The following is a 16,227-nucleotide window of genomic DNA, read 5'->3' as shown; positions in this document are numbered from 1 at the left end:
AGGGCATCTGAGCGCTCCCAGATCAAAGCGTAACCCTGAGCAGCCTCCTGTGCATTTAGCTGAGGCCAGGCCCCGCCTCAGAGCCTAGGGAACGCATTTTACCTTGGCCGAGTCCGTCCCGCCGTTGGCGAAGTCCTGGACTACATTTCCCGGGACGCCATGGGGTCACTATGCTGCAGGGTGACTGCCAAAACCTGCGAGAGCCGCAACAGAAACTTGAGGCTGGGCTGTGTCAAAGAAAAGTTGCACCAAACAAGTTAAACACATAAGGAAAACGTTATTAAAGACTATTGCAATAAGGAAGAGAGATTTACCTCAACTTGGTATATAACAGTCGCTCGGGGTTTATAGCCAGTGGGCAGGGTGATGGAGTCAGTGGAGTCAGCTTGACTAAAGTGTGCTCATGGAATCCTTGTCAGCTGAGACTCGCGGAAGCCTCAGGCGCGCTGTCAGGTCCAGGTTCCTCGCCACGGGGAGCTCAGGATGAATTGGAGATAGCTTTTAGCAGCCTCTCTCGCGCGCTCCCTCTGTCTGGACTACATCTCCCAGAGGCCTCTAGGCTTGGTGCTCCCTCCCGCGAGAAGCAGACCTTCTCCTGAGGAGTGGGCGGGTTTTTCTGGCGGGTAGGGGCAAACAGCCTCTGGGTGCTGTGGGAGCTGCTGGGCTCTTCTATTTGTTTCAAGTACAGTGGAGCGGCGCTGACCGGACAGACCTGAGGAATCGTAGGTGAGATGGGTTGGAGCTGGGCGTGTCTGGAACCTCCGGCCTCTACGGGAGCCAGCCAGCTGGAAAGGGGAGATTGTGAGGAGTGTGTGTCTTATTGTGATTGTGTCTCTGTGTCTGTGTGACCCTGTACCAAACTGTAAAGGTGGGGAGGCGGGCTTGATTTGCAGTTATAATGGTGCGTGTGTGATGGAGTTTAACTTTGTGACCGGGTGTGGCACTGTTTGTGACTGTGAAGTTCTTTGCGGTTGCAAAGCTGTGTATCCACTTTGTGTGTGTGTGTGTGTGTTTCTGAACATTTGCTGAGCGGTGGGCGTTGGGTGGCTTAACTGAGATTTCTGTTTCCCCTTGGGGGTGTGTTTGTGATATTGTTGGTGGGTAGGGTGCGTCTGAATTTGTTGTCACTGTGTCCCCATGATGGGTGTCAATGGGAATGTGAGTACCTGGGGGTGCCTTTGACTGCGATCGTGACTGACTGTTCCCAGAGTGTATATGATTGAGTGGCCCTCTGGGGTGCCTGAGTGCCCCGTGGTATGAGTGAGTTTCTATGATTATGTATCCATATAGCACTGTAGGTGTGGGGCGCCTTTGTCTTTGTGACTCCAGAGCTCTGTTCCCAGGAGTTGGAGCCCAAGGGCAGAGTCTGTCCAGAACTGCAAATGACCCTGCGCTTCTGTCATGCTGGTATTGAGCAGGACGCTAATATCTGTAGATGGTAGATTGACTTGGACTCACAGAAGAACCTGATTTTTCCTGACTCCTTTCTCCCTCCCCAGCTCTGCTCTACTTGCACAGTCTTCCAGAATGGAGTAAAGAATGCCTGTTGACCACCCACAAGGCACCTGCGAGGTAGCTTATCTTTTCCCCTTGTTTCCCGAAATTCTCTTTTCTTTGTCAAGATATGACTTGCTTTCCTTCTCTTGAAAATTTCTTGCCTGTCAGGTGACCTGATCCATGGAATTTTTTTCCTTTGAGAAATGTGATTTGCTCTAAACCCCAGTCCACACACATGACTTTCTCTTCCTAATTTGCCAAATGATTTAATTTTTCTTTAAGCTGTCTTAAAAAACCTTTTTTATTATAAAAGTGAAATTATCTTTAATTACAAACATACAGCTATCCTCAATGAAGAAAATTAAATTTCCAGTTAAAACCAAAGCTACCTTTTTGATAGTTTCTCCCTAGTATCTTTTATGTACACATATAAAATGTGGTTTTAAAAATGGAATTTATTCAGTATTTACCATTTGTAGTATACATTTTAACATAAAATTATATTTAAGTATTGAGAGGGTAACAGGTAGGAAGGCTAGGGTCCCCCAAGCGGAGGAAATAGACTGCAAATGTCAGACTTTTTTTTCCTTCTCTATACAAAATTCAAAGGATGTTTCTTTTAAAATTCTGTGTTGCCATGACACCTGTTTCCACCTGAACTTAACTTTTCTCAAACCTTGAGCTAACCAATGTGTTTTTATTATGGAAATGTTTTTCTTAAGCTATGTTAATGAACTATGTATTTACCTTAGACTCTGTCTTTTTTCAAGTTGGTTCCACCTAAGAATCAGAACCGATAGTGGCTTAACAAACCAGTATGTTTTACTCATGGACATGTTCTCTTAAGCTATGTTAATGAGACTATGTATTTGCTTGGAAACCTGCCTTTCTTCAAGATTCATGTCAATCATTTTATGGCCCAGGATGACTCACCCTTCAACAAACATTTAGGGAGCACCCACTCTATCTCGGAGAAGGCAATGGCACCCCACTCCAGTACTCTTGCCTGGAAAATCCCATGGATGGAAGAGCCTGGTGAGCTGCAGTCCATGGGGTCACTAAGAGTCAGACATGACTGAGCAACTTCCCTTTCACTTTTCACTTTCATGCATTGGAGAAGGAAATGGCAACCCACTCCAGTGTTCTTGCCTGGAGAATCCCAGGGACAGGGGAGCTTGGTGGGCTGCCATCTATGGGGTCGCGTAGAGTCGGACATGACTGAAGTGACTTAGCAGCAGTAGCAGCAGCAGGGTAGGGATTCAATTTCATTTTATCCCCCAAGTGGGTATCCAGTTGCTCCAGTATCATTTATTGAAAAGTTCATCTTTTTTACACTAAGCTGCAGTGCCATTATAGTTACAGAGGTGGTGCTAGTGGTAAAGAACCTGCCTGCCAATGCAGGAGACATAAGGTTCTATCCTTGGGTTGGAAAGATCCTCTGGAAGAGGGTATGGGAACTCACTCCAGTACTCTTTGCCTGGAGAATCCCATGGACAAAGGAGCCTGGTGGGCTACAGTCCATAGGGTCACAAAGAGTAGGACATGACTGAAGCGACTTAGCACACATTATGGCGACTTTATATTTTGTTCTATTGCTCTGTTTGTCTCCCCTCACAACAATACTATGCTATTAAGATAGCTGTTAAGTATTCATTGTGACTTTGGAATAATATTTGGAACATATCCTCTTACCTTCTTGTTCCTTAAGAATATCTTGACTGTTTGTGTTCTTTTCATATCCATATAAATTTTTGAAATAGCTTGGTTCTACTCAAACATCTTTTGAATTTGATTGGATTGCATTGTATCTATAATCATGTGAGTATAAATTTGAGAAATCTTCTAATAATAACACTAACCTCTCAATTGATATTATGTCTTCTACATGTTTTTCAGCAAGGTCTTGCTTATCTCCTAAAATAATATTTCTTGGCAAATAGGAAGAATTTAATCCATTGTAGATAGTATTTCCTTTCTGCATTGACTGCCAGGAATTTGAGCTCTTCACACGTGATCAATTATAGCACATCTTAGCCTGAGATTGGATATAGAGTACCTATGATATATGACCTTTGTGTATGATTTATTTTTTTTCTTTTATTCTTAGCCTCCTCAAATACATTTTTGAAGTGAGGGATATAAAAAGGAGATATAGACTTAGAATCAGCTATGTATTGTTTAATAATTTTATTTTAATAACATTCAGGTCCAATCAAGTCTGTTGTGCATGGTTCCTTTTACTGTTCTCCCTATGTTATATTTCTTTTTTAAATACCCTTTCCACTTTTCTTTCCCAGTCTCCTCAAAACCTGCCCCCCTCCACAACTATTCTCCATCAGTTAATTTCTGCCTTTGCCTCTTTGCCATCTATTTTCAATATCACTTTAGTTTAAATATAGACTACATCAGAAAAAAAGAAACAAACCATCCCTAGGGTTTTTTCTTTACTTACACTAGTCGCTGTAACATGGTGTAAAAATTATGGGCTCTAGTGTCAAATGTGGTCTCTAATCTCAGCTACACCACCTGTGAGCTGTTTAACCTGTGAATGAGAGGTTCTCATTCTCAACGTTGAGAATGAAAGGTGTGTAAAACACTTGGTTGTCGTTCAGTTGCTAAGTCGTATCTGACTTTTTGCGGCCCCATGGACTGCAGCATGCCAGGCTTCCCTGTCTTCACCATCTCCCAGAGCTTGCTCAAACTCATGTCCATTGAGTCAGTGATGCCACTGGTACACTTGGTACACATCAGAAATTCAGTAAATATTAGCTTCCCTTTCCTTGATTTCCCATTCTTGGGATCTCTAAATCAATTATGGTATAAAGTGGTTGCCCAAAAGTCTTTGGGTAGGTCTTGAAGGATTTTTTTTTATTGTTGAGGTTTAATCAACATATAACATTATATTTGTTTCCGGTGTACAACATAATGATTCAATATTTGTATATACAGTTGACCCTTAACGTGGGGGTTAGGAGCACTGACTCTGCATTAAAAAATCTTCATATAACTTATAGTTGGTCCTCCATATCCATGGTTCCTTTGTATCTGCATTCTCAGATTTAATCCACCACAGATCCTGTTCAGTTCAGTTCTGTTGCTTAGTCGTGTCTGACTCTTTGCAACACCATAGACTGCAGCACGCCAGGCCTCCCTGTCCTTCACCAACTCCCAGAGTTTACTCAAACTCATGTCCATCGAGTTGGTGATGCCATCCAACCATCTCATCCTCTGTTGTCTCCTTCTCCTACCGCCTTCAATCTTTCCCAGCATCAAGGTCTTTTCCAATGAGTCAGTTCTTCGCATCAGGTGGCCAAAGTATTGGAGTTTCAGCTTCAGCATCAGTCCTTCCAATGAATATTCAGGACTGATTTCCTTTAGGATGGACTGGTTGGCTCTCCTTGCAGTCCAAGGGACTCTGATCCTGTAGCACTGTAGTATTTACTACTGAAAAAAACACCACATATAAGTGGAACTAGTCAGTTCAGACCCATGCTATTCAAGGGTCAACTGTATTATAAAGTGATCACCACAGTGAATCTAATATCCATCAGTATACAAAGTATAAAAATTGTGTTTTCTTATGACTTTTAAGATTTTCTCTCTTAGCAATTTTCAAATGTGCAATACAGTATTATTAACTATATACCATGCTATACATTGTATCACCAAGACTTATTTCATAACTGGAACTTTGTACCTTTTGACTTCCTTTACCCATTCCACTCCCGACCCCATCTCTGGCAACCAACAGTGTGTTCTCTATATCTATGAACTTGGTTTTTGTTTATTTGTTTAAATTCTACATATAAGTGAGCTCATACAGTATTTTTCTTTCTCAGTCCTCCTTACTTCACTTAGCATAATAGTGATACATTACGTTGTGTATTGCCTACTTGTTAAACTATTTAAATAGTTTGTATTATCAATTTGAATTTTTTTTTTAATGTATTTATCTGGCTACGTTGGGTCTCAGTTGCAGCATGCAGGTCTTCACGGCATCATGCAGGATCTTTCCTTGCAGCACACAGACTCTCCAGTTACAGCTCGTGGTGTCCAGTTGTGGTGTGTGGGCTCAGTCGTCCAGCAGTTGCAGCACATGGGCTCTTTAGTTGTGGCGTATGGGCTCCAGAGCACTTGGTAGTTGCGGCATGTGAGATCTTAGTTCCCCGACCAGGGATTGAATCCAAGTCCCGTGCACTACAAGGTGGAATCTTAACCACTGGACCACCAGGGAAGTCCCTGTCTATTTGAATTTTTTAAATTTATGTCTTTGTGCTTTACTTGTGCCATGTTTTGATCACTTCTTTTCTTTTAAATCTTTGAATACCTGCTCAAACATATCAGTATTCTGAAGATAGCTGTATTCGCTATTCCTTTCATTACAAAAAAATATTACAACAAATTTGAAAACTACAGAGAAGCACAAACAAGTAACAGAAGTTATCTGTAATCCTGTCAATTAAAGACAACTGCTGTCAACACTTAGAATTGTTTTCTAAATTTGATCAGACTCTGGCTACTGACTTGTAACCCATCTTTATCATGCCAAAATACAATGTGAACAACTGTCCATGTTGTTATACATTTATCTTTACCATGAGTTGTAATGGCTTCATCATGTTACCATTTTACCCAGCGCCCTTTTTTAAACATGGTTTGCTTACAAATTATTGCCATTATAAGCAATGAGCAGCTCTTAGGCTGAATGCTAGTGTTTTCCTTTCTAAATTTTATTTTTAGTTAAATTATAATTATATATATAACTAATAATTTTGTTATAAAAAATTTTGTGTTATGAAGGGGTTCATATCCATGTAACTACAATCCCCAATCCTAGGAACCTACCCAGGCTCATCACTGCAAATGGTGACTGCAGCCATAAAATTAAAAGATTCTTGCTCCTTGGAAGAAAAGCTATGACCAACCTATACAATGTATTAAAAAGCAGAGACATTAGCCAACAAAAGTCCGTCTAGTCAAAGCTATGGTTTTTTCAGTAGTCATGTATGGATGTGAGAGTTGGACTATAAAGAAAGCTGAGCGCCGAAGCATCGATGCTTTTGAACTGTGGGTGTTGGAGAAGATGCTTGAGAGTCCCTTGGACTGCAAGGAGATCCAACCAGTCAATCTTAAAGGAAATCAGTCCTGAATATTCATTTGAAGGACTGATTCTGAAGCTGAAACTCCCAATACTTAGGCCACTTGATGTGAAGAGCTGACTCACTGGAAAAGACCCTGATGCTGGGAAAGATTGAAGTCAGGAGCAGAAGGGGACAACAGAGGATGAGATGGTTGGATGGCATCACCAACTCCATGCACATGAGTTTGAGTAAACTCTGGGAGTTGGTGATGGACAGGAAAGCCTGGCGTGCTGCAGCCCATGGGGTCACAAAGAGTCAGACAATGACTGAGAGACTTAACTGAGGTATCTACCTGAAGTACCCAAAGGTAGCCACTGTTATCAATTAATTATTTATCCTATTAAAAATGCATATACATGGGTAATTCCTTTGTGGTCCAGTCATTAGGACTCTAAACTTCCTAACCACTGCAGGGCATCTAGGTTGATCCCTGGTTGAGGAACTAAGATCCCACATGCCTCGAGGCATGTCCCCCCAAAAAATGCATACACATGTAAATGTGTATGTGGTACTGTTTTTCACTGAAAAATATTTCTGTATAAAAAGAATTATAAGTACATCCCGCAAAATGTGGAAAGTAACTGCATTATAAGATTGGTCCAAGGATTGAGTTGGTTCATGTAAAACCCTTAAAAACAGGGCCTAACCACTTACTTGGTGTCATTTAGTAGTTAGGAAACCTATGACAAACCTAGACAGCATATTAAAAAGAGACATCACTTTGCCAACAAAGGTCCATAAAGTCAAAGCTATGGTTTTTCCAGTAGTCATGTATAGATATGAGAGTTAGACCATAAAGTAGGCTGAGTGCCAAAGAACTGATGTTTTCGAACAGTGGTGCTAAAGAAGACTCATGAGAGTTCCTTGGATTGGACTGCAAGTAGATCAAACCAGTCAATCCTTAAGGACATCAACCCTGAATATTCATTGAAAGGACAGATGCTGAAGCTGAAATTCCAGTACTCTGGCCACCTGATGTGAAGAGCTGACTCATTGGTAAAGACCCTGATGTTGGAAAAGAGTGAAGGCAACAGGAGAAGGGGGCAGCAGAGGATGAGATGGCTAGATAGCATCATCAACTCAATGGACATGAATCTGAGCAAACTCCAGGAGGTAGTGGAGGACAGAGGAGCCTGAATTGCTACAGTCCATGGGGTCACTAAGAGTCAGACAAAACTTAACAACTAAACAACAACAGTTACTGTTACTGTTCTGAAGCTTACTTTTTTATTCTTTGTGGAGAATTGTTCGTTTAAGTATAGAGCTCACTTAAATTACTTCATGTAAGGCCAAATTTTATAGTACTGTGGTATGTTTAATGATTTTATGGTTTTTATTTTATTTGATTTTGATTTTGTGGTTTTTAGAGATTTAGATTTTATATAGTTAAATCACTGTGGCAAACATTGCTCCAGTGAACTTCTATGTACATGTCTTCTCTAAGGTATATACTAATAGTGAAATTATGGAGATAAAAAGTACACATACTTTGTGTGTGCTCTGTGTGCTCAGTTGCTCAGTTGTGTCTGACTCTTTGCGACCCCATGGACTGCAGCCCTCCAGGTTCCTCTGTCCATGGGGATTCTCCAGGCAAGAATACTGGAGTGGGTTGCCATGCCCTTCTCCAGGGGATCTTCCCAACCCAGGGATCGAACCCAGGTCTCCCACATTGCAGGCAGATTCTTTACTGACTGAACCACCAGGGAAGCCCATACTTTAGCCCAGGGAACACATACTTTAGACTTCAGTAAACATTTCTAAGTTAAACTTCACAGTGGCTTATTCACTTCACAGTATACCCAACTCTCTTTGTCAGCCCTGTTTTTCTACTGCCGTTTAGGTTACTTTTGGCTCCATAAGGCAGAAAGATGCAATTGCAACAAATAGAATAGAGGGTTAATTATTTCATTTAATTTAAGCTGGTTATTCTTAACTTTTGTTACTCCTGTCTGGGTCCCACCTCTAGCAATTCTGGTTTAACTGGTTTGGGATAGAGCTTGGAAATCATCAATTTTAAAAGATCAGCAGGTGGAGAAGGAAATAGCAACTCACTCCAGTGTTCTTGCCTGGGAAATCCCACGGACAGAGGAGCCTGACGGGCTATGGTCCATGGAGTTGCAAGAGTCAGACACGACTTAGAGACTAAACCACCACCACAGCAGAAACCAGCAAACCCACACACTGTAAAGCAATTATCCTCCAATTATCCAATAAAAAAAATAAAGATCACCAGGGACTTCCATGGTGGTCCAGTGGTTAAGAATCTGCTTTCTAGTGCAGGAGACAGGTTCGATCTCTGGTCTGGGAAGATCCTGTATGCCATGGAGCAACTAAGCCTATGCCCACAACTACTGAGCCTGCACTCTAGGACCCACAAGCTGCAGCTACTGAGCTGTTGTGCTGCAGCTACTGAAGCCCACTTGACTAGAGCCTCTGCTGCACAACGAGGGAAGCCCCTGCAGTGAGAAGCCTATGCATTGCAACTAGAGAGTAGCCCTTGCTCAGCCAACTACGGAAAGCTGGCACACAGCAACAAAGACCCAGTGCAGCCAAAAAATAAATTAAAATTTTTTTTAAATAAAAGATCATCAGATAATCTAGTGTGCTGTCACAGTTGACAATGACTCAAGCTCATACAAGATGACTAGACAAACATTAAGATTTAATTGGTCTGGAGTGGGGTTCAAGTTTTAGAACATTTTTTTTAAAGCTATCCAATTGATTCTAATAGCAATCAGAATTCATAACCACTGGCTTAGACAAGGTATGATTCATTTTCTGGAGCTGATGGAAAAAAATTCTTGTAGCAAAGTAGGACAGGGATGATGTTGAAGGAGGCAATCAGTAATATCTGTCATACCTGTACTCTTGCCAGCAGTTAACATTATGAAACTATCATTGTTTGGTCCTTTTAATGGTGTTTTGGAACAATACCTAAAGGAAATGGCATACATATATGTTTAATCAGCAGTCTTCATATTCTTTTCAAAAGCAAGGTTTGAGTTTTCTGAATCTTATGTATTTTAACATTTTTATATTCTGTTTTTATCTTCATTAATTTTTTCCTGCTTTTTTTTTTAGTTTCTTGCAGTGCTGAATTCAAATCAGTTTTTAAAAAAGGAGTTGAATGTTATTAAATTTTCTTTTGAGGGGGGTAGTTTTCCTGTGTCCAGGTTTTTTATATGTATTACTCTCCTTTTCATTTTATTTTTAGGTATTTTATATTTCTATTTAGGCTCACATTTAACATGAGAATTACTTAGGACTGTGCCTTACTTTGTTTTGGGTAACTTTTAAATTTTGATTAATTTAAATTTTTATTCAAATTGCAGAAAAGTTACAAGAATAATACAAAGTATTCTTGGGTACTCTTTGCTCAGGATCACCAGTAGTTTACATTTTATTCCATTTGTATTATCATTCCTGTGTGCATTTGCAGTTGTTCTCTGTCTCTATATATGCATGCATGCACACTCACAAATACACAATACACACATTTTATCTGAACTATTTAAGAATAAGTTGTAGAATTTGCCCCTTTACCCTTAAACACTTCACTGTGTTGTTTCCTAGGGACAAGAGTATTCTTTTACATAACCACAATATAGTCACTAAAATCAGAGATTTTAACAACAGTGCATTATAGTCAATATACAAATTTTTTTGCTAGTCCCAATAATATTCTTTGTAGCAGTTCATCCTACCCTCATCCCTCACCCTTTCTCCCTGATTCACTGACCAGGATCACACATTGAATTTACTTATCATGTCTCTCTCTAATCTTTAACCTGGAAGATTAAAGATGTCTGCATTTCATGATGTAGACGTTTTTGAAGAGGATAGGCCATTTATTTTTTAAAATGTCACTTAGTTAGGATTTGTCTTATGGCTCCTCATAATTAACTTTCAGGTTATGAATTTTGTGGCAGGAATACCCCAAAAGTGATTGTATCCATCTCAGGACATCATAGAAGGGAGTATGTGATATTGACTTGTCCCATATTAACTTTGATGGCTGGTTACGGTGGTGTCTACTATGTGTCTTCACTGTAAAGGCAGTAGTTGTCTCTTTGTAATTAACAGCTAATTAATATATAATTAATAGCAGAGAGAGATGTTGAAACTATGTAAATACCTCATCACCAAACTTTTACCCACAACTTTTAGCATCCGTTGATGTGTGGGATCCTTTATCCATTATTGTCTGGATCCTTTATTACTATGATGTTTTCAAGATGGTAAAATTTTTAAATCTCCATGATTTTGTCTGTATTAATTAGTTGGTATTCGGCTGTGAAGGAGAGCATTCCCTTATCACTCACTTATTTGTTCATTTGTTATATCAGTATGTATTTGTAGATTTTCATTTATTCAGTGTGTTATATGATGCGCTACCATTTATTTTGATACTCAAGTTGTCCCAGATTTGGTCAATGGGAGTCTATTCAGGCTGGCTTCTGTGTACTTTTGATTTTCCCCATGATTCTTTGAGCATTTCCTCTCTTTCTGGCCCAAGATGTTACAGGCTTATTTCTAATTACTCTCCTGGCTCCAGCCTGAAGTAAATAATTTCTCTAAACAGCCTGGTTTCTTGCTGTAAAGAATATTTAGAAACCAAGATCTGGGTGATAGGACTACAGTATTCAGTCTGGTCTTAATCCTGTTCCAGATTTATATCTCCCTTCGCCAGTAGTTAAAAACCTGACTCTCATTATCCTCTTTATATTTACTAATTTTGTTCAATTCTATAATATAATAAAAATAGATTTCCTAACCTATACTATAGTAACTATCAAACCTACTAAGTGGAGCTCAGTATTTGTTTATAGTTCTCTTTGTCTTCAGAATAAGGGTACATAGTTAAAATACTGTGTTCAAATTTATTTGAATTCATTTCTTAATCCCCTCCTTCAGTGTGGCTGTGCTATGCATTTGAGATACTTTTAGGTTCATTTGTTGCTGTTTGTAATCTGTTTGATTTTTTTTTTTAATCTGTTTGATTTTTTAAATTAATTTTAACCCATTCTTGTTGATTTGATTATATGAACATGATTCCAGTTAGAGCAGTATCACTCTGCTTCTATGACCCTTGCTTTAGTGAATATTATGTGTTCAATTGTGTCCCCTCTTCCCTAATTCATATGTTGAAGCTCTAACTCCCCAGTGAGGACTGCATGCGTGTATGCTAAGTCACTTCAGTCGTGTCTGACCTTTTGCAACCCTATGGACTGTAGCCCACCAGGCTCCTCTGTACATGGGATTTTCCAGGCAAGAATGCTGGAGTACGTTGCCATGCCCCCCTCCAGGGGATCTTCCCAACCTAGGAATTGAACCCATATCTCTTACATCTCCTGCATTGGCAGCCTGGTTGTTTACCACTGTGCCACCTGAGAAGCCCCAAGACATATTTAGACCTAGTCTAAACAAGCTTGTTGTTTGAGTAATGCAGAAAAAGACTGGAGCTGAAATATTTTTACCTCTGGGAACTTGAGTTATTTATTTGTTCAAGGTCTTAACTGATGTCTCTGAATCGTTTTCCAGTCACTTTTAGGTCTTCCAAAATGATAGCTACCAAACAAGGTAGCATTATTTTATACAACTGTGTAAATATATTATATGTGATTTCAGAGTCATTTCAATAACCATTGATGTTCAGAGAACTCATCTATCTGCATCCTTCTTGTAATTTCCCACAAGTATCCCATTATCTCCTATCTTATCATTCCTTTTCTGTGACTTTAGAACTAAACTCTCAATTACTCTGCTGTGGCCTTTGCAAGTCCCCTTTTTTGTTCTCCCAAGATTAACCTCATAGACTTCCTAAGTAAACATGGATTTTATCAAATGGCATAAACAAACTATATTCTAACCACAAAAGAATCTTCCCTCTTTATTGCTAATTCCAGATTTATTCAGTTCATTAATCTTTCATCAAGATGCTGCTATATCTAGAGTAACTTTCTCTTCTATCTCCTTCAGGGATGCAATTTATGACCATCTATCCTAGAATTTTCATTCCTAGTATAGTTACTTAACGCTCTAAACAACCCTAAGAAATGAGTTAAATGACAATTATGCTCATTTTAAAATGTATATGGCACTAGTTTTATCCTCTAATAAAATTGGGATGGGACCTGGACATATTTATAATTATTGAGCTTCCTACTTCTTTAGGGTGTTTTTATCTAAATCACTAGTTAGGAATGATTGACTTAATCTGTATTCCTAAATAAGTCTCTCACCTTCTAGTGTTTCTTCTCATTCTGTTTCCTTATCTGTTTGTCAAAATGTCCAATCATAAAGGAGAACTGTATAAGCCACTTACTTTTTATGAAAATGAGTTTAAGTCTTTTCATATCTATCAGAAAAGTTTAATTCTCCCAGAACACACACCAAAAAAGTGAATGTTTTTATATTTTCTTTCAGACTATGAATCAAAGTTGAGACCAAGAATTATTTCTGAAAAAGGATATTTATGGAATAGAATCATCCTGGTGGGAGATAATGGAAAGACTTATAAAAAACAGCATTGCATACTCACGTTTCAGAGGTGACTGGGAATGTAAAAGCCAGTTTGAGAGAAAACAGGAATCTCAGGAAGGACATTTAAGTCAAATGATATTTACTCCTGAAGACATGCCCACTTTCAATACCCAGCATCAGAGAATTCATACTGATGAGAAACTCCTTGAATGTAAGGAATGTGGGAAGGATTTTAGTTTTGTATCAGTCCTTATTCGACATCAGCGAATTCATACTGGTGAGAAACCTTATGAATGTAAAGAATGTGGCAAGGCCTTTGGTAGTGGTGCAAATCTTGCTTACCATCAAAGAATTCATACTGGTGAAAAACCTTATGAATGTAATGAATGTGGGAAGGCATTTGGTAGTGGCTCAAACCTTACTCACCATCAGCGAATTCACACTGGTGAGAAACCATATGAATGTAAGGAATGTGGAAAAGCCTTTAGTTTTGGATCAGGCCTTATTCGACATCAGATAATTCACAGTGGTGAAAAGCCTTATGAGTGTAAGGTATGTGGGAAGTCCTTTAGTTTTGAATCAGCCCTTACTCGGCATCACAGAATCCACACAGGTGAGAAACCTTATGAATGTAAGGATTGTGGAAAAGCCTTTGGCAGTGGTTCCAACCTTACTCAGCATCGAAGAGTTCACACTGGTGAGAAACCTTATGAATGTAAAGGATGTGGAATGGCCTTTAGTAGTGGTTCAGCCCTTACTCGGCATCAGAGAATTCATACGGGTGAGAAACCATATATATGTAATGAATGTGGGAAAGCATTTAGTTTTGGATCAGCCCTTACTCGACATCAAAGAATTCACACTGGTGAGAAACCTTATGTGTGTAAGGAATGTGGGAAGGCTTTCAATAGTGGCTCAGATCTCACTCAACATCAGAGAATTCACACTGGTGAGAAACCTTATGAGTGTAAGGAATGTGAGAAAGCCTTTAGAAGTGGTTCAAAACTTATTCAGCATCAAAGAATGCACACTGGTGAGAAACCCTATGAGTGTAAGGAATGTGGGAAGGCCTTTAGTAGTGGTTCAGACCTCACTCAACATCAGAGAATTCATACTGGTGAGAAACCTTATGAATGTAAGGAATGTGGGAAGGCTTTCGCTAGTGGCTCAAAACTTATCCAACACCAGCTAATTCACACTGGTGAAAAACCCTATGAATGTAGAGAATGTAGAAAGTCCTTTAGTAGTGGCTCAGCTCTTAATCGACACCAGAGAATACACACTGGTCAGAAACCCTATGAATGTAAGGAATGTGGGAAGACTTTTGGTACTGGCTCAACCCTTACTCAGCACCAGAGAATGCATACTGCTGAGAAGCTTTATGAATGTAAGGCATGTGGGAAAGCTTTGGGGAGGGGTTCAGAAATTCAGCAACATAAGAAAAATCATGCTGGTGAGAAGCTCTGTGAATTGGAAACTCCATAACGTTGGAATTATATAGTTAAGCATACAAGAAGAAAATTCATACTAGTGAGAATCCCCACAAATGTAATTAAAGTACATATACCTTACTTTACCAGTTAGTCAGTCTGAGAAAATTCATACATAAAAAAAATTTTTTTAAACCAATCTGAATAAAATAGAAGATTTTTATCTAAATTCATTCCTTCACCATTTTCAGAAAATTCACACTTGTTAATATTAAAAATTAAAAAATCTTTTATTGTATGTTGCCTTTATTTTAAACATTGAAATTTATTCAGGGGCTAACCTTGCTACTTTCTTTTTAATGTTCTTATTTTTTTGTGTATTATACAGAATTACTGATCCATTTCAAAATTATTTTAAATTATTATTGAGGGTCTAAATTTACCCTTTTTCTCTCTCCCCCATTTCTCATACTAATATCATTTATCCAATAACCATATCTATTTTTATATTTTTGTTGTTTGATAGTATATTTTTATACATATAAAGCTTAAATATCACTTCAGTATTTGTTTTCAAATTTGCATATCTGTGTTTGTATCTGTTTTTCACCCTGTTTGTGTTAAGTTATGGTTACTTTTACATATCCTTTAATGTCTTATGGATGTGTACTTTTTGTTTTGGAAGGTTTTATTTTTCTTTATAAACTTTATACTGTTCTTTTTGCAGAACAATTTTCCTACATAAAAATGTAAATATGAGTTAAAAATAGATATAGTTATCTGTAATCTTACCAGTCATAGATAATCACTGTCAAATTTTTGGAACAAATCCTTTAAGATTATACCTGGCATTGCTTTTGGAAGAAATGTGATCATGCTATAACCAGCTTTTAATACTCTTTCTCTGTAAATATATTGTTACAATTCCACTGGCATTAAAGTATTTACCTGTTTTTACCAAACCCTTATTTTTGTCAAATACAGAAAAACTTTTTCATCATAAAGAGTTACTTTGTTGGCCCCTTTTGAATGTGTCTGCTTTATTTGTTGTTCATTTTAAAAGATAATGTGTGGGTCTCCTCTGCTTTACATGATTTATACATCATCCGTAAAATCTTACTTCCCTTTGGCTAACATCCCTGAACTTGGTTACTTCCCAGCATTAACTAACTTGCTTATTCTTCCAGATCCTTTTATGTGCATATGTGATGTGTTTACGGTACTGTGGGCATAATTAGTGTGGTTCTGAAGCAAATTATGGGGATTCTACAATGTGCCTATCACATAATAAATACTTGGTTAATTTAGCCATCATCATTGTTATCTTCTCAGTCTTTGTTATTTATGGCAAAAGTTTTAACTGTGATCTCTACCTTACTCAACATCAAAGACATTATGAGGTAAAGACATTTATGTAAGTGAACATAGGAAAACTTTGATCAACATGTATCCCTTATTGAACAAGAATAATTTATCTTAATGGAGAATAAAGAATGTAAATTTAAGAAGGCAAAAATAAATCATAAAACTTTAAAAAATAGGATAGCTCTTTCATAAAAATCTGAACACTGAAAAATAACATTAGCCTCATAGTGGCATAAGATGCCCACAAGTAAACTTGGCATGTATCCACAACAAATTGCCTCTGAGGTTGCTGTGGGATCCAGCACTATAGG

The 16,227-nt window shown here is 38.5% G+C and overlaps 1 protein-coding gene across 1 annotated transcript; it reads left to right on the top strand.

Annotated features, from left to right (window-relative positions):
• The first annotated feature begins 1,499 nt into the window (after positions 1-1,499).
• On the top strand, positions 1,500-15,865 carry LOC133229552 (zinc finger protein 345). Its single transcript, XM_061386049.1, has 2 exons — positions 1,500-1,572; positions 13,065-15,865. Exon 2 carries the CDS (start codon positions 13,143-13,145, stop codon positions 14,604-14,606), a length of 1,464 nt encoding a protein of 487 aa, XP_061242033.1. The 5' UTR covers positions 1,500-1,572; positions 13,065-13,142; the 3' UTR covers positions 14,607-15,865.
• The last annotated feature ends 362 nt before the right edge of the window (positions 15,866-16,227 follow it).

The sequence above is a fragment of the Bos javanicus genome, chromosome 18 (genome assembly GCF_032452875.1).
Source record: "Bos javanicus breed banteng chromosome 18, ARS-OSU_banteng_1.0, whole genome shotgun sequence".
Classification (NCBI taxonomy): Eukaryota; Metazoa; Chordata; class Mammalia; order Artiodactyla; family Bovidae; genus Bos; species Bos javanicus.
Note: the sequence above shows the minus strand (reverse complement) of the source record. Positions and strands in the feature narration are given on the sequence as shown.